At 35.2% G+C, this 23,375-nt stretch overlaps 1 protein-coding gene across 2 annotated transcripts in view; it reads left to right on the plus strand.

The window, feature by feature from the left end:
* LOC124644852 (probable cationic amino acid transporter) overlaps window positions 1-23,375 on the plus strand; it is a 199,589-nt gene that overhangs the window by 118,217 nt on the left and 57,997 nt on the right. For both annotated transcript variants that reach the window (XM_047184462.1, XM_047184463.1), the window contains exons 10-11: window positions 14,498-14,681; window positions 22,226-22,350. In XM_047184462.1, coding sequence (XP_047040418.1) covers window positions 14,498-14,681; window positions 22,226-22,350 — 309 coding nt within the window. The remainder of the gene's footprint in view (window positions 1-14,497; window positions 14,682-22,225; window positions 22,351-23,375) is intronic.

Here is a 23,375-nt window from a genome sequence, read left to right on the forward strand (position 1 = left end):
ATTGACACGTCTTTAGAAATATGCTGTTTTCTTATCTGTATCGTCTGCGCTATATCGCGAGACTCAATTGAATTTCTATTGTTTTGTAATTAGACACATTTAAGCAGTTTAACGTGACTCAAACGTGTGCCTTACTTTTTTATTATAACATCATAAATGATTTCCGTTCTTCTCAAATAGAGATATTTCTATTGATCACTGAGACTTGATTCATGCAAATAACTTCAGACCTTATTACGGGTTAAAGACACCAGAAAACTACGATACTGTAACAACTAACATAATGATGTTTTATAAATCATTCAAATAAATCATTTTTTAAAATGAGAAAAATACATTCATAATTAAAAAGCTTCCCCTGCCATATTCATAATAAATTGATCACGAATATGATAAAACCGTTTAACTGTAAATGATTTTACAATTCTCATTAATACGATATAATTCAATCATTCGAATTGTTAAAATAAATAATTAAAACAACTTTTCAGAAACGGTCTTTCAATCTGCTTTAAACCGAAAATTAAAATCTGTTGAACACTAGGCTCTGCATATCTTTTGTTTTAAAATGTAAATATATTTACAGCGAAAATAATTGAAAATTACAGTAGGTATTGATTTTAATATAAATTATCTTTTATGATGTTTAATTAAAACTCGGAAAATGCATCATAAGAATTTCATAATGAAAATATTTTGTTTGTGTAAACACCGAATTTCTGAATCAATATATACTGTCCATTTCCATATAATATCGGATTTTTAACAATACCAATTTAACAATACTGTTTCATTGCATGATATAAATATTTTAAATTTCAATTAAGACTACACACACACAGAAAACTTTTAGTCGGCTGATAGTATCTATGCTTGGGCTCAAAATCAGTATGAAGATTAATGGTAGAACGCACACATAAATCAGGTATTTAGCCGGTATCAGACCGAGAGAACATTTTGATAGAAATCAAAATATACAACAATTTTTTTTTTTGTTATTTGTCGGCCGACTGTTAAATTTGCTGTTAAGTGTGCGGTTGCTACAATACATTGCCGTTTTCATTGTTGCCTGATATAAATATTTTCAAAATCAATTAAAAGTAAGTAATATTTGATAGTTTAAATATCTGCATGTCGATTCTATAAAATATCACAACTCACTTCGACATCACTCTCACTTCGACTTCGATCTAAAGGTAGAATTCCGTGGACGCGACAATAGTCAACCTTTGAAAATGTATGGCACCGTTGTCGAGGCCCGTGACAGTCGCGCGCGGCCGACGAATTTCGTAAGCTGCTCGCGGCATTGTCAAAAATTTAATTCTGGTTTTACTAAAATTCTATAGATGTTATTAAGCGCTAGACCATGTTGAGAAGCGTACGGCCGCGAGCGGCTCACGAAATTCGTCGTCCGCGCGCGACTGTCGCAGCCCTCGGCAGCGGTGCCATACATTTTCATAGGTTGACTTTTGTCGCGCGCGGCTGCGACAATCGCGACCCACGGAATTCTACCTTAAAGTTTCGTGATTGACATTGTCAAACTACACTAGCGCTTCACTATCGAGCGTGTTGACAAGTTGAACTAAATCAAAGTCGAGATTTTGACAGATTTGTCAAAATCTGTCTATCTATAGGGGAGGTAGGGGAGAGATGGGCAGTTGGGAGACATGATCAAATCAGAATAAAAGGGGGGTCCTTTTATTCTGATTTCTGATCATAGTTTTGTTTTTTTTTAATTGGGTAGTTTACGTTACCGACTGGTAACGGTGTTCATCCATAGACTATCTGTCATTTCTGTGAGTTGTCAAGAACAAACACTCGTAAAAGTACTTAAATATTTTGTTGCGGTTTCGGATCGTTATAAAGAGAAAACTAATGAAAGGTATGTGTATTTTCTATTATTAATTATTGATTGTCAAAATCTCCAGTTACAATTATAGTAAGTCGATGCAATCCACACCTATTATACCTTTAGAAGAGAGTACTACAGCAATAGTTAATGGGCCCCACGTTTTTATTTTAGTCTAATATGACCGGGACCACCTACGTAGGTTGACAGGTAAGTAACTATTTTTTATTTTCTAGTTTTCAGTGCACATAAGATAAAACCGTTTAACTTAAAAGTTTTTTTACCGATTTTTTTTTCATAAACTAAGTCAAAAGTGTCCAATGCTCTCTATGGTAGGGAGGCTTTTCTTCGTCAGTGAAAATTTGTGAGGTTATAAATCTGCGCGAAAAATCCTTTATAGAATCTTGTTTCAGGTACCGTTGCCAACTTGATCTAGAGACTATTATATTTAAAATAGTGTTTAAATAAAGTTCTAAGTGTTTTAAAGTGATTAAGTGCCTACATTTAACGATGGCTAGAATGTTTTTGCTTAAATCTTTATTAGAAGAAGCTCATGCTTTAGATAATTTAGAAAAGCGTCAACAATCTGCTAGAATTCGTAGTTTACCTTTATTAACTCGCGATGATGACTATGTGAGCATATATAGATTGTCAAAGGAGCTAATTGACCAACTGGAGTCTGATTTACTGCCCCTGATAAAGCCCACAAAACGTCGAGGCAAAGGACTTACAACTCGTGTAAAAGTAAGTATTGACACAGTTTATAGTTGAAAAATTGTAATCAAGCACACAATAATAAGAAAAACACTTAGTTCTTAATAAGGAGTATTCCCTTTATGTGGTTTCCCCGCCAGCTGATATGTTTTCAAAAGCCTCTGTACTTCAGTTATAATATTGGTATTCTCTTAAGCATGAAAATAACCAAATTGGTCTCAATTTTGTTTTCACTAAATCCAGATAAAGTAGGTATTACATTTTTTATTGATTTATTGTTTCACAGATACTATGTACTTTATCATTCTTGGCTAGTGGCAGTTACCAGAAGGTTATTAAAGAGGGCATCAGAACTTATTTATCGCAACCGTCTGCATCTCGTTGCATAAATGAAGTAGTGGAAGCTCTGAACAATCCGGCCGTAGTAAAAAAATATATAAGGTTTCCTCAAAATCAGCAAGAAAGGCAAATTTTAAAAGAAAGGTTAGTACCTAGATATAATATAATTTTAATATTATTATAATTAAACTGACCCTTTTATTTTTACAGTTGATCATGTTAGTGATTATTGTAAATTACAGGTTCTACAAAAGGTTTGGGTTTCCAGCCACCATAGGCTGTATTGATGGCACTCTGGTGGCAATGAAGAGACCAGCAGAGAACGAAGAACGGTTTTACTGCCGCAAAGGCTACCATGCAAGAAATGTGCAATTGGTAAAATGGATTTCAATGTTGTAATCAATTATAATTAGGTATAATAGAGTCATTGTAATTTATTTCTTTTTCAGATAACAGATGCAGATTTAAATATTTTACACGTGGATCCCACATATGGAGGAGCTACTCACGATAGCTTCATTTTTAATTATAGTGCTATCAAAGACCATTTAGAGGCATTAAAAATGCTGGTGAAGAAGTAGTTTTGCTCGGTAAGTAGATCCTTTCCTGACCCTGCTTCAGAATATAAGCCTAATTACTAAGTATAAAAACTACATAGTTATTTTTTTTTCAGGTGATTCAGGATATGCTCAGCGTGCCTACCTCATGACGCCAATTAGTGGCGCTGAAGAGAATTCCCCTGAAGCTTATTACAATAAGCGTCATTCAACTGCTCGCAACTCAGTTGAGAGAACAATAGGCCTCCTAAAAGGACGATTTAGGTGCTTATTAGTACAAAGAGTACTCGACTACCATCCAGATGTAGTTGCAAAAATAGTAATTGCATGTTGTGTTTTGCACAACATGTGCAATCGCGCGGGAATTCCGGCAATCTCTATTTCCGAGGAAGAAAGAGTAGAAGAGCTTGAAATAATTGCTGAAGCAACAAGGAGGCAAACTAGAGATTTACCATCCAACGCCGATTTAGCTTTAGGTCAATTACGAAGGCGAAACTTCGTGAATGGGCTTTGGCGTTCACGTCATAATTAATGGGTGCTAATTAAATAGACTTCTTTTTATTATCATTATTCGGCCCAAAAATGTATGTTGGCTTCTAAATTACTAAGTCAGCCACAATTAACTATGCCGGATTGCTGAACCAGAGGTCTTGGGTTCGATTCCCGGTTCGGTCGACATTTGTGTGATGAGCATGCTTGTTGGCCGTGGTCTGGGTGTGACAATATGTATCTATACTAATATTATAAAGAGGAAAACTTTGTTTGTTTGGTTGTAATGGATAAACTCAAAAACTACTGGACCAATTTTAAATATTCTTTCAATAATCTTAGCTGATGTTTATTTTGTTTTGATTGAAAAAAATAAAAAAATAAACTTATGTAAATTAGCTTATTTATTGTTCAACCACCTATAACAATTTACCTAGTTTAGGACCTCGAAGTTTAGTTTAGGCCGAAGCCAAACGCTGAATCCCTTTTGAGACAACTTTAATCTAAAAATTCTGTCCCTCTCTGCACTCCTCTCCAGAAAGGACTGCATGATCTGCGTATTCAATCTTTGTATCTCCAGCTGCTGTTCTTCCAACCTCAGGAATCTCTCAGTCATGGAGGAGAATTCCTATCTCTGTTGACGGCCTCTGCCAATGCTTGCAGCCCTTGACCGACTGCAGCTACAGCTTCAGCAAAAATTCTGTCCCTCTCTGCACTCCTCTCCAGAAAGGACTGCATGATCTGCGTATTCAATCTTTGTATCTCCAGCTGCTGTTCTTCCAACCTCAGGAATCTCTCAGTCATGGAGGAGAATTCCGTTCGCCGTTGTGATGGTGGAAGAGCAGCAACTGAAGACGTGTGACGTGCTGAAAAGAGAACACCTATTACTACATGCGTTAATAAAAACTCTTAAATAAATAGCTGCCTTTCGTTGTGATTTGTCTCAAAAATTGTTTTGATGGTTATTTTTAGTTTGTACTTACACACAGAACCACCTCGACTACCACGAACTGTCCTAGAGCGCCGAGAAGGTGAAGCCACTGAAGCTGTGTGACGTGAAACTAAAAAGATAAATATTTACATTTTAAAATTCTCGATCTAATGGTAGAGAATGCTGTTTAAATGTATTTTTTACCTACATGATGAAGCCGCAGTTCTTGGAATGACTGGGGAGGCTACTGGGGTGGAACCACGGCGTGAAGGTGAAGGTGTGGGCGTATGGGAAAGTGTTACAGTTGGAGGGGACAGGCTGGGATGATAAACATGAGGATTTGGAGGAGGAGTGTTGTCTAACTGGTTATTCTGAAACAACAGAAACAATCTTAAAAAGGCCCACTTCCTAATATTGAAATTAAATATCGACAATTCCAAGTGACACAGTAAATAATATTAAAGCACTTAGAATTTCAGAGATAGATACATACCCGTAAAATGCTTTGGCTAGTTCCAACAATGGAGCTGGATGAGGAAGCAAACAGTTTTCTCGAAATTGCACTAGCTGGTGGTCTGTAATTTCGAGGTGCTGGACTGTCCTCAATCAGGGCGGAATCCTGTAAATTGGATAAAATGGTATCTTCCTTGTGGGATAAAATTAAGATTATAATATTATTAGGGTTATTACAAGGATGAATTACTATTTCAATTATATTGGTAATAATAAAATGAATTTCAATATTTATAGATACTAATAGAATATAATCTAGACACATCATATACAGACATATTTAGTACAAAATAGCTTACATAAAATACAATAGCTGCTGATTCCTCAGTAGGCCGTGCCTGACTCTGCTGTTGTTGTGGTACATTAATCTATAATAAGTTAACATAAAAAAAAATGCTAGATAAGAGTGTAAAATAATGAATTCCATAAAATTATGAATTAAAAAATATCTTACGTTGTCATCATTAGTATTGTATATAGGTTGTGCTTCGGGTGATGGAGACGGCGTATCATTTTCCTGAAACAGGAAGGTAAATTTAATATAAAATTCACTTAACACTAAAAAGGGTCTAATCCACAAAAAAATGGGTGCTGTAAAAACGACAGCAAACCTTGCAGAGTGTTTCTAGTATTACTTACCAATTGCATTTCTGAATTTCTTACCGGAAACGGCTGAATGCCTAAATGTGCATCTCCTGTGGAAAAGCTTTCACCACCACACAAAGCAACAATCCTTTCCTCAACCTCAGTTAGCATCATTTCGTCCTCCACCCCACCACCAGTCCTACGCCTAGCAGCAGAGCGTGCTGCAACTTTTTTTTTAATGGCGCTTTTTTTGTCAGTCCAATACTACAATCAAACATTTATTTAAAATTAAAAAGAAAATTAGTTGTCTCCATTTCCACAATATTCTTGGTCAAAAATTGAAAAAGATTACATAAAATCAAAAAACCAAGACTATCGGCTATCGCATAAGTGGTTTGCTTTAAGGAATGTGAAGTGGTTCTAACATACTGCTGCAAAAAAAAATACTGCTAACCTTGGTCCACTGTTTGTGGGTTTTGATGGTGCCACCTATACTGTTTAAGCGCACGGCTAATTCCTCCCACTGGCTTCGACTTCGCTCTCTGGCATTTTGCGTTCTCACGAAACCCTTCGCCAGGCCAGGGTTTTGCTCCATAAACTCAACCAGAGTTTCAACCTGAGCCGACGAAGGGTGAGACGACCTGTCATTTGGACTGAAATTATTGTTGGATTAATAAAATAAACACTTATTTAATTAATATTATTTTTAACTTTATAACAAGAAATATAAAATTACTTCATGATTTTATCACAATTACGGCGAAAACCGGCGAAAACAAACAAGCTTAAACACAATATGAAGACAGAAGATACCCGATATATTACTTTCCTCTATGACAGAAGAGAAGAAAATATTGTCCACAGATTAATAATGGTATTGGCGCTGTCAGTATTTTTTTTCGTAGGGTAAGCATAGATTATATTCACAGCACGAATTTAGAGATTTCTGTTTATTTTATACTTAAAAGCTGCCTCAAATTCCTTACAATAACAAATTATAACTAAAACATCATATTTAGCTAAAATTCTGTGTCAAAACTGATAAAATTAAAAACTGATTAATCTCGGTTGACATTTTGTCGAGTGGGGAAGTCACTAGCACAGCATTGGTCGATGTCGAGCTCACTTCACTTCGCAAGTGATTAGGTGATGTTTACAGAATGCAAAATCAAGGTCGTTCTGAATCGAATGCGAAGTGAGAGTGAATAGCGAAGTGAAATGCGAGTTGTTGTTCGAATTTTATAGAATCGACGTGCAGGCAGGCCTTGGCCCTGTTGCGCCCCGCTGGGGTTGCTGACAGTATTCTACTTGTGTAGCCCTTTCATTTGATACCCATATTGAGGGGGCTGTGCCATTTTGTGCCGGCGGCCATATTGGATTTAATTAAAGGTGTATACAAAATTTCAGACCAATCGGTTGACAGGAAGAGGGTGAAATTTGAATTACTAAATTTGATCCAAGAATAAATAATAAAACAAACGGGGTGAGCTAAATAAAACCGTTTAAATATCTCGTAATGTTGAAACTGATTGTAATTTTTAGGAAAGCTCTTTCATTATATCTAGCCGAATATAAGAAATGGCAATAAAAGTTGATAATGATCTGTAAAATCTGATTTTTTATGCAATAAATTGTGAAAAAGTGCCCATCCCTCCCCTACCTCCCCTAAAGTATGAAATGACATTACGAATCGAAGTGAAATGCGAGTTGTTGATCGAGTTTTATAGAATCCCAGTACTGTTATTTGTGCACGATTCCCGTTACATGCGCTTTTATTAAAACAAAATAGCAATATTTTTCATCCTTTGCTACGCTCGGAATGACAATAAATATTTCTAGTAACAATAAAATTCATTAATGAAACTATTTTGTTTATTCTTCTCTTTATATTGTGTTCATATTAAACAAATTATTGTCAGTTTAAAAAACAATAGAAAATCATGCTTCTATAGATGCACGTAAAAATAATTACAAGACATTTCTAACAAGTCCAAACACATCTATGATTCTATGTTCCTTCATCATCAGATCAGTTCGACAGTACCATATTATTGTATTGTCATTAGAACTACATACAGCTGCCAATTTTCATGACGCTACGATCACTGGAAGATAGTTTTAGTTACCTTAGATTCCATTACACAGTTACATACAGGTCGACCTAATAAAAACGTGCTAAAAACACAGTATCCATTTCATCTACACCAGTACTCGTTTCTCTCGTAAACCTACATGTTTTCGTAATATAATAAAACAACAGCAAACAGAGCATTTCAAAATAAACATTAATACATGAACAAACACATTCATATCGTAACAGAAAATATGGGTGGAAACTGAATGGTGATATGCAAACAAACAAGAAAAGAAAAATATTTTATCAATACTGCCGATAGTCTATGGGTTCATCTATCTAAAGATTTCTATAAGCGATCCATCCGTCGTGCAAAGCCTTACTTATAAAGGTGAATTAAATATAAGTAATACTTAAGGGCTGCTTAAGAAAATTCTTACTTATAAACGTTACTTAAGCATGTCTTAAGGAACATTTAATCAATGCTTAAGACTTTAAGTAGTGATTAGTTAAAACGTTGCTTAGAAGGTGATTAGAGATTTTATAAGTAAGGGGGTTGAATTCGACATTAGCTTCATATAAATGATGGCCAATCTCTTATTGAGAAACAACTTAAAGATCGGTCATTGTAATTTGCAGTAGGTATACGATGAATTGTTCAAAAATTAACAATCAATTCAATTGAATTAAAATTTTGCTCTTTTTAGTAATATGTCGAAAGAAAAACCTCAATGATCAAGATTCTAGTTTCCACCTGTTTCACCCACGACATAAACTGAAAAGGTCTCCTAAAATCTTCAGGATGCAAGTTCTCTCTATATCAGGTTCGGTTTCAATCAGATGAATGGATGATCAAAATCAAAATTATTTATTGAATTATAAAGAAATTACCTTATCTCCCGAGCCCGAGCAAAATAAATGATTTGATTTGATTTGATTTGAGCCTTTTTCCCAACTATGTTGGTCGGCTTTCAGTTAACCGGATTCAGTATTCAAATATGTAAAAAAAGAAATTACCTACTTCCATAAAATACATTAACAACACCTAATGCATTAAAAAAATACATAAGACATATCTAAAACTTTAATTTAAAAACGCGTAACACCACTGCATACATTCGAACCAACCGCATTCTTGCATCACATCCCACTAATGTTGAGTAACAGGGGCTTAATCCCCAATGCTTTAACACGTTCCGTTATACCAATATTATTGTTTCACGAGAAATGTGCTGTTTAGTACCGGTAGGAATTGTGTTTCCATGTAGGTAGGTATTTTTGTCGTATTTTGATTGAATATGCATTTGTGAAGTTTAGATGGGAACTGTGTCGATTAAAGCTGACTATTCGTATGTTTTTACTGGCTAGATAAATACTAGAAATGGTATCCACTGTTTTCCATAGGTTTTTCATGGTCCACCCGCGAGGGAACTTTTTACCACACTCGAATAAAAATAGCCTTTCTCGATACATGAGCTACCTAACACTGATTTCTTCTTGTAGGCCCAATTCCTATGATGAGCGGTTTTAAACAAGGAAATAAACTTTTTAGCTAATTATATTATATTGTTACCTGTAGTTAGGCCCAAAACTACAATAAAGAAAGCCCACATTAGCTTACTGTTATTAAAAATCAAACTTCATTCCTAACAGGGATTCCTTCAAACGCATGTATTTTCTCACATTGTAAAATCTTTTCAAATGTACAAGTATTTATTTCTAGAATTCCAAAATGCACGCACGGCAAATATTCGAGCCGGATATTTTCACCGCATCACTTCATATAAAATGCAAGGAAATGCTACCGGCGTTTCCGATATGGTTTACATTTTCAGTGTTCGTTGATTTGAGTGTGCAATTGACAGCTATACAGGCATAAAACTAAAACTATTCTTGAGTTAACTTGCTATGATATCATAAAGATGTAAATGATTCTATTTAATTTTGAAGCTTTGGCTGACCAGAATATTTAAGAATACATTTTGTGTGGAGTTATTTTGAACCTATCGCGCTATTGGTGGAATCTCATCATCATCGTGCCCTTATGATGATCTCCCGAGCCTTTTCCAAACTATGTTGGGGTCGGCTTCCAAAGTAACCGGATTCAGCTGAGTACCAGTGCTTTACAAGGAGCAACTGCCTATCTGACCTCCTCAACCCAGTTACCCGGGCAACCCAATACCCCTTGGTTAGACTGGTGTCAGACTTACTGGCTTCTGACTACCCGTAACGACTGCCAAGGATGTTCAATGCCAGCCGGGACTTACAGATTAACTTGCCATCCGAAATACCATTGGTGTCTAAGATTTACTTAGAAATACATCCTGCCCTAAAAAAATATTGTGGTCTGCGCATACCTTCTTTTATCACTAAGTTATAGTTCATTGGGAATGCGAGTAAAAATAAAACCGCAGAGCACATATATCTTTTAATAACTACGCTTTACAATCTGTCTAGTACAAAGCTTATTAAGTCTCTAAGGTTTTATGTTAAGTCTTAGTATGCGAAGTGAGAAAATAAAACTAAATGGTCTGTTTTATTGACCACCTTGTAAATTAACTGATAGGTTTATACCGGCAGTAAATGGTTATAGGTTTTTAAAAGACTTCTCTTAAAATTTATAAGGATAGCAGGCTTTAATTGTCAGCATATAAATTAAACTTAATATAATGCTGTGTTTAAAAGAAAATACTAAATGTTAAAAGACCCTGGCTGACAGTATATTTTAAAGACAATTGTGTCCGAGTTTGTAGTTGGTCTGATACCAGACGATTACTTGAGCGGTATAATTTTCATACTACCAAGCATCTCAAACGGATTTATAAGGCCGAAAAAAATACCGGTCGTTTTTAAAAGAACGAAGACTTTAAAAGTAACCAAATATTTGATTTCTTTTAAGATTAATTCAATCAAAAAATATTCATCGTACTTACATTCAAGAATTCAGACGTATATGTTAAGTTTATTAGATTCCCACACGGTCTTAAACTTTATTAATTGGTTAATTAGGAACTTGTACAATGTTTACTTTGATGGTAAAGTTAGTAACAAATTATATTTAAACTCTGTCTAATTTACTCTCTCTATATATTTATTTTACTAGTACCAAGAAGTTATAAGAGTTGAGATATAGTATACCTAAAGTATATTATTACAAACTAATAAAAACTGGTTGGTTGACGCTTCTCGTGAGCAAAAGGCTGGCTCTACCTCGGACAAAGGATTAGCATGGCCATCCAACGAGGTAATGCTGCCAGTGTCTTGGGTACGCTCTTGATTGACAGCGATGGGGAAGAATTTTTTGACGCTTTTTAGATATAGTGTTTTTTTTTAATTTTTATTGTTTTACTAGGATTTTAGGAGGTTTTTTTGTGTTGTAAATATCTATGTATACAACTATGTAAATAAATGAATAATCTTACATGAAAAAAATAAAATAAAAAAAAAGAATAAAAACAGATCGGTAACAACTTTACTCACCACGAGTGGGAATCAAAACAAAATTTTCTCAGCTTCTACAGGCCAATAGAGCTACAAACTTTGGCCTTACAAACTCTCGTCTACACAAATGTTCGATACACCGACAATTTTCGTCATTAACCGATTACCGCAAATTCATAAAGTTCCGCTAAGCACTGGCGTCGATATTTTGCTTAGAGACCAAAATCGAAGCCAACCCAAATGTACTAAACGTCCATACAAATACGTCCACAGACTTATAAACATATAGACATACCCATCGTCATGTCATATAGTATCGTCCCACTGATGGGCTGCGGCCGCCTCTATCACAGAGAAGGATTGAGGTTTCCTCGAGATGTTTTTCTTCACATGTCCACTACAAATAGCCCTATATAAGTTTAAATAGAACCTCTACAGACTTAAAAACAGGTAGACACACTACATAGATCTACATAGCTTTAGATAGCTGCATATTCCATAGAGTTACATATATTTAGACAGACACGCGACGGTATTCGAAGTGAAACATTGCCAGTCGTGGTGAAACTAGCACCAGCATTCTATCAAAGATGCTGCAACACAAGATGTAAGACATGTTCTGAACTTGGTTTGTTAAGTTCCTAAGTGGATGCTGTGAGTAACAGCAAGCGTGGCTACGTACAACTAAGTTGGGATTTAGATCTGAACGATAGTTGATAGTAAATAGTTCTGAATGAAGCTTTGGTTCGAGGAGGACCAATAAAGCTATTCGCTGGCATGAATCAAATTACAGGCATTAAATGCTCAATATTGCTTAGGGCACAGGGTCCATGATTATTGTCCTTAGCTATAAGCCTAGTGTAACACCTTGTCAAAAATTGTGGACCGCAAATAAATGATCTGTATGTGAATATGTATAAATGTATGTAAAATTAATAATGTATAGGACGTACTTAAAAACAAATATATTTTACCGTAAAATTAGAGTTTGACAAAGCTGTTACGATAAGAAATATTTAATTATTATAAAAGAATTGGCTTTATAGTAACTCATTCATATCAGCATTTCATACATATTTTACTTTGACTTAAGTCATGCACCCATAATTTAGAACATAAAATGAGCTCAGCTCAGACTATAACAATATAGTCTTTTTACTTTGTACTTTAACGCATCCTTTTTAATTTTATTTCACTTTTACATTGTTGTTTACAAAGAGAATACAAGATATTGTTTCATTTTTAACAATTAAGGTAATCCAAGAATTCTGTTTTGTAAGAAAATGACAATACTAGTTTAAAAAAAAAAACTACATGACTCACTTTACTGACATGAAATTCCAGTAGTTTTTTTTTTCTTGGCAACGACCATCAAAGATGGTTATATGACAGCCTTGACAGCGGGGATTATCCGAAATATACAAATTTAATAATCATGAGCATTAAAAAAGTAAAGGTGCATCCAAAACTACTTACATCAGTCTTACAAATAAACTTACAGCATTTATACACCACATATTTTCACCTCAAAAAGCGTTTTAAAGCCATATTTTTCTTCACAGTTTCCTTGATGTAAACAACTTGTGTAAATAAGCTTACTGTTAACGTAAACACAGTCTCTCTACTCAATATTATTGAGGTTCCAAAGGCTTCTGTCAACAGTCGAGTCTCTCGGCTTCTCGACATAATACCCGACTTTCAGCTCTTTGAGTAAAATATTCCTTTATTTTGGTCCTTTAATAGCGTATTTAGGAATATTTTTAGGTGTTGTTTTCTGACACTAACGCGAATATTAGACAGTTAGATAAAACTACTTTTACGGATTTTATAGCGGTATATGTTTATTTATTTAATCCTGACTGATTTTCTATTGTTTTATAATTAGCGACATACAAGAAGTTAAATCACTAGTCTCTCAAGTACCCATGAGTGCCAAGGTTCTATTCTGAACGTTTCAAAAGATTACTATAGCAGAAAAAAAGAAAATTTAACACACAACACATTAAAAAGCACACGGCACCCAGATCATTACATTAAAGGAATGGGTACATTCAAACAATTATATTTTTACTAGAACATAAAAGTACATAGGATAAGGGCAGGAGGATAATGGGATGAAAAAAATATTTTATGTGCTCATTCATTTTTGACCAAAAAGTGCACCACATGAAAAACTGCACTCAACGCCACTACATTTAAAATGACGCGATGGTTCTTAATAAACTTAAAAGCAATATACCAGGTAAAATATTGCATAACAATCACTTTATAGGAACCAAAGTTTTTATTAAATTATCATCAACACAACCCCTGTATACGCTTTTAAATGGTCCGGTAAATATTTTTAAGTAAATTTATTTTTGTGAGCTTAAAACAATTCACTTAATACCTTCTACCTGCCTGCCTGCATAGGGCCTTTTATTCTGATGGGTTATAATGGATGGTGAATACAGTTTTCATAATACATTTATGTCTGACCTTGTGTGTTGGTATTTACTGGGTTTCAGGAACTTCGTAACTTGTTGATTGATTTTCCATACACATGCGGTTTTATTCATTTACTGAGAATTATTTCTCTCACCCTGGACCCGGATGACAAGTAGTCTATCTTAGTAGACTCTTAACTATCTTTGTGTACTGTTCGTTTATGTAAATCGATTCCGTACCTTCCTAGTTGTCGTGAAAATACGTCAGACGGGCATTAAGGTACTTTCGAGTTTATAATATTAGTCAAGATCGTAATTATTTTATAATTTTCGGCCATAATTATTTTAAAGTTCGATAGTTCTGGAGTGCTTTGAACTTAGATACAAAACCTACTGAATATCTGCTGAAATGTATCAAAAGAGTAGTAAGATCGTCTCTGAACGAATTAGCTAAAATTCACTTTCACTCGTCTAGCGGCATCTATTAAGCCTCAAAACAGTTTAAGGATATTCTTACATCTTACTCTTTATTACAGTACCTAAATTATTTTAATAACCCAAAATTTTCTTTGTCCACAGTACCGTACGACCAGGTAGACACTGACTCGGCGCTCGTACAAATGTTCGCCCACGTGAACGCCCCGACTTGCAAGTACATCGTTGCTATTGGGGCCCTCGCCGGCTTGACTGTGTCTATGTTCGGGTCAATGTTCCCGATGCCCCGAGTTGTCTATGCCATGGCTCTTGATGGATTGATCTTCAAGTAAGTGTACCTATTTTTGTTTTATGAATAGTTTGTTCACCATGTTGAACAAGCGTCCAGAGGGATGGACGCACATGTATAAAAAGTAGCTTATACAACTTCGTCATGTTTCAGTCGTGTCTTTAGGGATGTAGGCACATAGAAAGTAGCTTATAGATTATTCAAACATTGTGAGCCGTCCAATATCATCTATTATATCATTACCCAATAGTCTTAGCGTGAAAGAATCATTATCTCCCGATCCTTTTCTGAACAATGCTGGGGTCGGCTACCAGTCTGATCGGATGCAGCTGAGTACCAGTGTTTTACAAGGAGCGACTGCCTACCTGACCTTCTCAAGCCAGTTACCCGAGCATCCAAATACCGCTTGGTAAGACTGATAGTTTTAGCGTGAAAAACTACTTACGACATGATATTTACGTTATGATATTTGCGTACATTCACACGAGCTTTCGCATTCATAGTAAACCCCTCTGAAACTAGATTTTAATCATCATTTACATACAAGACGAACAAACGCAAAGAAACAGATTGCAAATCGCCAAACCAATATTCAATATCATTTCACAAACGTATCTAAATATGATCATAGGGTTAGAAAAATCACCCACAGACACGCAAAACCCGTTTATTTGATAGATAGACAACCATTCGGCTTATTGCTATATTCAGGAACATTGTACACACAGACGTACACCCGGCCCGTACGGCGTCCCGGCGGACGTAGACACGGCTATGACACGTCGTAAAAATATATTAAATCCTCTAGGTAAAACTTTGATATATGCGAACCGCTGACATCTGTCGCTCGGGATTGCGATCGGTAAATAAAATTCATAAGCTGGTTACTTTATGTTTTGACTATCTTTTGTCAAGTAGTTTTTTTTTGGTCTATAGTTAATCAGAATAACGTTGGGATCGGCCTAATGACTACCTTATTTCTGCAATTCATATCAATCAATTACCGTCCACTTCTGAACGTAGGCCTCCCAACTGTATATACATCCCCCCATCTGTAATTTGAATTAGTATAATTTTCATATTTTTTTTATCATGATGGAAAATTCTGACTTTTGACTATGTCATAAATATACCCATAAGTAAGCAGGTGAAACATTCAATCGATTGAAAATTGACAGTAATAGTACCCATGAGTCTCTCTATTAATTTTAGACTTTCAAATATCAATATACATAAATCATAAAATCAACTAAAATCTTAGTTAAATGCAATACCTGTAACACAGTTGAACTTAAACCAATAGTTGATTCAACAGTTAACCAAACCAACGTGCGGTATCGCGGCTACGTCAATAATTGCCTACACTTGCTCTTTGACGCGCCGACGCTCTCTCGATAGCTGTCGAGGTTAATTAAAACCGCTTTAGTTAACTGTAGGTTTTAAGTAACTGCAGATAAAAATTTTGAACTGGTGTCTTTTTTAGCAATTGGTTTGGAGACTCAGAAATTTGATTTTACAGTGAATGCAGTACCTAAAATATATACAGTTTTTGTATGCTTTTTTATTTATTTAATTAGGTACACCAACGACATTTTAAAAAAAAACTTATTTATTTATTTTATCCTCCATACAGAGCAAAAACGTCACTTAAAAGTGCACACACCTTTCATTTGGAAAGTTACACTCATAAACACATGATATTGGATTACATCAATACAATAAATTCGAAAAAGAAAACAAAAATAAAGACAGAGAAAAAGGCCTGTATTTAATTGCATTTTTATTAATGCAGGTCTACAAAATCTTCAGTCAAATTACAATTATTATATCTCATTCATAACTATGTACCTCACGTTCAAAAATTTATGTGTAGATATTATTATTCTATCTCAATCCTAACTATGTCTAACACGTCCCAAAGTCCTAGAAGTCACCTCCAATAATAACATAGTTGAAACACTGCATGCTCGTATACTTTACTAGTAATTACTCGGATAGAGTGAGCCCGTTAATTTAACTAAATTGCTCTTTCCAGCGACCCAACGATGCGACGTACTAATTTGAATGAGATTGCATTTTCCAGCCTGTTCATATATTTACATCACAAATATAAATTAGACTGTGACAATAGATTATTTTGAATTCCACCTACATAAGCCCTACTCGTCATCATATTCCCATTTGGTCATCGTTTCATGTTGCTACACTGATGAATTCAGTAGAATTATTATTATCAATGGCACTCAAATGTTTCATATCCGTAATACTTCTCGATGACACGAAATTAAATTCCCTTTAGACATACATTTCTCTTTGTGGGTATTACAAGCAGTACCCGATTCGTCACGCTTTTAATGAATACTCTAGTGAACCGGTTCGGTATGAATTAAATTCTTACTATCGTCAATGAATAATGCTTTGATAATGCTGCATCGATGTATTCAGTGCAGTACACAAAATTAAATTCCCTTTAGACATACATATATTTCTCTTTGTATTAGGTATTAGACGCAGTGCCTGATTAGTCACGGTTTTGAGGAATACTCTAGTGGACGGGTTCGGTATGAATTAAATTCTTACTATAGTAAATGAATAATGCTTTGATGATGCTACACTGATGCATTCAGTGGAATTATTATCAATGCACCTGAAAGGCTTCATATTCGTAATACTACCCGGTGACAGACATACATTTCTCTTTGTGGGTATTATAAGCAATGCCCGATTCGTCACGATTTTGATGAATACTCTAGTGGACCGTTTCGGTATGAATTAAATTCCTACTATCGTTAGAATGATGCTGCATCGATGTATTCAGTGGAATTATTATCAGCGAGTTCAAAAGGCTTTATATTCGTAATACTGCCCGGTGACACAAAATGGAATTCCCTTTAGACATATTTCTCTCTGTGGGTATTACAAGCAATGCCCGATTCGTCACGATTTTAATGAATACTCTAGTGGACCGGTTCGACATGCATTAAATTCTCACTATCGCCAATGAATAGTGCTGGCAAATCCCTCTGGTTCATTGAGTTATTGGAAATGGAATTTACCAGTAATTTCCAAAATTTGGAGTCTATGAGCACTCTCAAAGCAAATGCTTTTCATGGAAATACTCGCTTTTACAGCAAAGGGCTTATTTCTGTTCTGAAATTCAGATGAAAATACAGGAATAATAGAGAATAATGCGTCAAAGGTTTTGTCTGCATTTGTGTTTCTTGCTCTATGCTACAGCGAAGATTCTTTGAGCTACTAATATTACTATTGTTTTTACAAAAATGTCATAACTGTGGAAAAGAAACTTGATAAGTATGTTGTCAATTTAAAAAAAGTTTAACGGACGTACTACACGGGGTTTGTATATTTTGTTTAAATACTTTAATAACTTTTTTGTAATAATACCTTTAATGTCAAGTCAGAACGATATTACTATAAAAATCAACCAACTTCAACCTAATTTAACCACAAAAGAAAATCACATATTTTTTTACTCTCCCAAATAATCCTCTACGTTTAATTTCCTGAGTGCACAAACAGGGTTTAAAAGCACAACACACAAGTGCAACACTAATATTGTTCTTAACTTAATTAGATAAACTGAATTTCCCGTCCACTTTCAGAAACACATTACATTAGCTACGCAAATAATACAAAGTACAATTAAACCTTTAGAGTAACACACTGCAAACTTTTAGTCGGCCGACCGGCAGCCCGTTTGGTAGGATTTTTTTTTTAGAAAATCTTTAATTTAATCTAAGTTTTTAGTCGGTCTGATAGCTGCGGTATAGCGGTACAAATAACTGACCGTTGTTACGTTTCTACTTACATTCATTTTTATTCTGTTTTATGACTAAAAGTCAATTATCAGCCGACTAAAAGTTGGTTGTGTGTGTCCGATCCTAGAGTATAGACTGTATCTATTCTTATGCGATCACTTCGTATGAAACGTTAATTACTAATGCAGTGGATGCATATTTTGTATTTAATTCAGATATCCTTTTGACATAAAAGCAATTCTGGTTTATGGAACTGCTAAGTAAGTAAGTATAAACAGATAATAAATAATGTAATTCTGACACATAAGCCGTATTATTGCCAAGTTATAATCAAAATTCTCAAAGCCGGTTGCGCGTGAAGAATTAAAGATCATCTCAAAAAACTTCCGCATCTAAAATACTTCTGTAAATAAAGAAAAATAACCGGTGAAACTTTTATGCACAGAAGAAATACATTTATAATATCTACAATAAAAAAAAACTAATATATATTAAAAAAAACGAAAACTAAAAAGCGTCAAAAATTCGTCCCCACCGCTGTAGACTGGGAGCTGCGCAAGAGGTTGGCAGCATTACCTCGTTAAAAGTGACTGACCTTGAATTTAAATTTGACCCAACGAGCATGGTGATGAACAGTTTCTAATTAAGATTACACATATGTAGTTCCCACCATTAAGCCTTGAACCAATAATTCGAGCAACTGTATTAAACCAGAGGTATTTCCACGAGTATTCAGCGGTATTGGTCGGTATTAACCAACGATGTGCGCCCAAATTATCAACACAATTCCGAATTCTAGTGCTATATTTAGAAACGGCCATAGAGTAAGGAAAGATAAACTGAAACAGATATGCTACAATGCAGGTAGGTCGGACGCCTTCTGCTAGGTCAAATTCGCACGGTATGCATGACCAAGACGATCAGTTACGAAAGAACTAACGAGGCGTTCGGGTTCTTTGAGACATCTGTCAATGATTCTTGGTATTACATAAAATGCTCCAAAGAAAGCGTATAAGGGCGAAAACAGCAGTTCCTCGTCTCCCGCTCATCGGCATTTTGGCGCGCCACTTTCTTAGGCAACCTGCATTCTCCGCGTGAGAGGAGGCCGCAGCCCAGCAGTGGGACGATAAAAGGCTGCAACAGTAACTTTCTTAGGCGATTTTCTGTCATGGCACCTCCGCTAGTCATTTTGTTCTCCTTGGAAACGGCCCATATCGGCTTTATTTTGCCTATTCAATGTACTAGCGTGATTAATTTTGAAATACTGGGAAGGTACTTCATATGATTTGAAGTGGTATTGAGTATTAATGTTTCCGTGTTTCGATAGGCATGTTAGATGGTCATTTATGCATATTTGGCCGTCATTGTGAGGTCAATTAGGCAGCCACTCCATATATACTCATACATACTTAGATGAATGTGTACTGGAAACTGATCCCAAATGGTCAGAGTTTGTTATACACTTTCAATATCATTTAATGTTTTTGACTTAATATTATTATTTATCACCATCCTTTGTAATTGTGCCGCTGCTCGATCTCTTCTCATACGAAGAAAGAATGAGCGTTAATCACCAGGTGTGCTCAAGACAGGTTGGCAATTCAGAATCATTGACTTATTTATTTATCCTCAACAAATAAATGAATACACCAAAAGATGCCATTTCCGCGCGATTAGAACAAAAAATCTCACAAATAATGTATTTACAAATCAGCTTCGCAAACTGGCCTCATCGTTGAAAGAATTGGTATTCTAAAGCCGCTTAAAGTTTCCAACAGCGAGATAAATTGCTGGTACTTGCGCTAACTAAAGCGCTTAGGGAAAAACAAAAACGCTCAGCGCTGCATTTTCCAATACTGCTTTTTCATCTGTATGAAACACGGAGTAAGGAAAGATGAACGGATATGCCATAATGCACGTAGGTCGAAGCCTCTTTCTATGTCAAATCCGTACGGTGGACATAACCAAAAGGATGACTTACGAGTGAATTGACAAGGCGTTCGGGTTCTTTGACAGATCTGTCCACGAATATTGGTATTACAAAAGTGGTCGAGTCCTAAGAGAGGCTTGTAAGGGCGTAAACAGCAACGTTCCTCGTCACCCGCTCACCCGCATTTTGGTGCGCTACTTTTCATAGGCGATTTTCCGTAATGGCACCTCCGCTAGTTATTTTATTCTCCATGATATGAAACAAATAGTTAATGAGATTGTGAGCAACAGCGATTCCGTAATGTAAAATTAATTTTAAAGTTTGTTCAAAATTCGACCTTAATGTTGTTTGAACAGAATTCAAAATTGATTGTCAGTGAATGTTTGTAGTTTTTTTAATTTTTCGTGTTTAAGGATAGTTGTTGGGTATCAGAGGGGATTTAATTCTTTAAATATTACAGCATTAAATAATTATTATATGAAACCTGATTATATATACGAAAACTGAGCTTTATTATAATTTTATCTAAAGAATATCTGTGAACAAATGTTTAAATCGGTAGGTATCGGTTTCAGTAGTTTTGGCTTCAGGCAGAATAAACGCATTTAAAATATTAGAAAGGATAATTATGTACCTTCCAAAAACAACTTTTAGCTAAGAGTATATTTAGGCTAAAATTCCAAGTACGTTCACAGCTAACTTCATAAAACGCAAAACTTTAACAAACCGACCAATATTAATATTAATTAGAACACCCACTCTGACGCAGGCGACTATAATTCATTAGCCTTCATACCGCATCTTCACACATGGCTAAATAGGAATAACAGTAGGTAGTTAGTAACCTTGCATTGTCGAGATCTGGAACCAGTTACCTGCCGAGATAATTAACTGATCTGAGGCTGTGAGCGTTATCATTTACATAAAGATTGTACTTCGAAGGTATGTAATGGTAGGGCAATCAGGAAGGGTAATATGTAGTGCTAGATGTTTCTTGGGGAAAATTTATTCATAGCTTGGGGATGGTGTATCTTCCTAAAAGTGTCATAGATTCAAACCACTTTAGTAGTTTCGGAGTTTAAGATACTTGAAATTGAATTGAAAATGAAGAGAGAGTAATAATATTTTCTTTGATCGCTAAAAAAATAATCATATTTGTTGTGGAAAATGTTTTGTCGGAAAAATAAAAGATGGCTTCAAATGACAGTTTTCAATCTTCTTTATACGTGAACACAATGAACTCGAATCTACCAATGCTTATAAAGTTCGCGAACAAAGGTGCGCGCTGGAATCCCACTATTAAACAAAAACTTAAACTTTTTCGTCCCTAAAACGTAATCATTATATTATACCCACATCACTGTGCTTCCCACATTAATCTATTTCCATCATCTATTTTCCAAACACTCACACAAGCAAAGTTTTCTTTGACAAGTATTCACAAACTCGCGTATAAAGCCGTTGATTAGTTGCGAGCGCACGCGCCGCGCGTGAAGTGCCCACAAGTACTTAGAGTTTCAGATCAGAATGTGGGTTATTTTTTTTAATTCTGGGCTTGGAAAACAGATATAATAAATATCTTAGATTTCTAACAACTAAAAGATAAGATGTGTTTGACTTTGATATTTCTAAATTCTTACTAGTAGGTAATGTAAATACGTAAAGTAACTCTGTCTGTCCCGCTTTTAAGCGCAAACTTTTGAATCGATAAGAAAATTAAGTACAAAGATAGCCTGAGAAAGAACGTAAGCTAAGTTCTATTCGTGTGTGAGAAGTTATTTAATCGGGGCGCGAATAAAACCCAGGGTACAAATTTTTAAAGACATGTTCTTATGTACGAAAGTAAACTAAAAATCCCCTTTTCTTTTGTTTAGAAAACTGGCGACGATCTCCGAGAGCACCGGGACCCCTGCCTTCGCGACCGTCTGCGGCGGCATCGCTGCTGCTGTGGTGGCGCTCATGATCCAGCTTGAGGTCCTCGTCGAGATGATGAGCATCGGTAAGTTATCTGCCTAGCCTTTAAGTCAGCTTCGGGTATAATGCAGCTGAGTAAAAATGTGATACATGGAGTGATTGCCTGTCTGACTTCTCAAAACAGGATAAAGAGTACTCGGTAAGTGTACTTTTTGAATTGACAGATGTTTGATATAGTCTGATGTTTTTACCTCTGCAGCAGTTTTTAAAGGAGAAGTTAGCTGTGCAGAACCGATATTGCACTGGTCAAAGTAATTATTTTTAACCACAGCCGCAAAAAAGATGTGATTTAAGTTTCACTGTTAATGAATGTCTGACTATGACACCGTAGGTAACTCTTTAACCGGAAAAACGTGCTCTGGTTTGAATTATTATGAAAATAGGCTCACCCATTTAAAATTATAAGCAATTTTTGGCATTTATTTAATACATATTTTACCAGAACTTTTTGGGTGTAGCAGCGTTTTTATTTTGCCAAATACTGTTTTATTATAACCTCATCTCTTCATTAATTTTCAAATTTACAAAAATCAAGCAAAACATATCCCATAATATTCCAATATTAATATTACAGCATTTAACATACACAACGCATAAACTCATTGCACTAATTACGCATTCAAGTTAGCTTCAAGTACGACACTTGAAGCTAAGCAGAGTGAGTAAGTAGCTCTCGACTTGAAGCCTCACACTTAACTATATATATAACTTATTTGTAACTTAAGCTCATCCAGTTAATTGCAACTTAGTTCTATGTAAGTGGTTTGAATATTAACAGGTTTATTTTGTATGCACTTAGATAAGTTAATTGGTGTCTGAAACTGAAAATTAATGCTATTATAAATGCAGAAGTTATCTGTCTGTCTGTCGTATTTTTAAAATACAATTACTAAACTGCTATAAATAAAATTTGGTATACATAAAGGCTTAACTATGTCCTTAAAAACAGGCTATATTCGCCCGGGTGTGGGAAGTAATTATCTAGGAACTTGGGTGGAGCCGAAAGCCTGGCCTTATACAAAATATTTTCCAAATAAATAAATTCATATT

The sequence above is a fragment of the Helicoverpa zea genome, chromosome 31, assembly GCF_022581195.2.
Source record: "Helicoverpa zea isolate HzStark_Cry1AcR chromosome 31, ilHelZeax1.1, whole genome shotgun sequence".
NCBI lineage: Eukaryota > Metazoa > Arthropoda > Insecta > Lepidoptera > Noctuidae > Helicoverpa > Helicoverpa zea.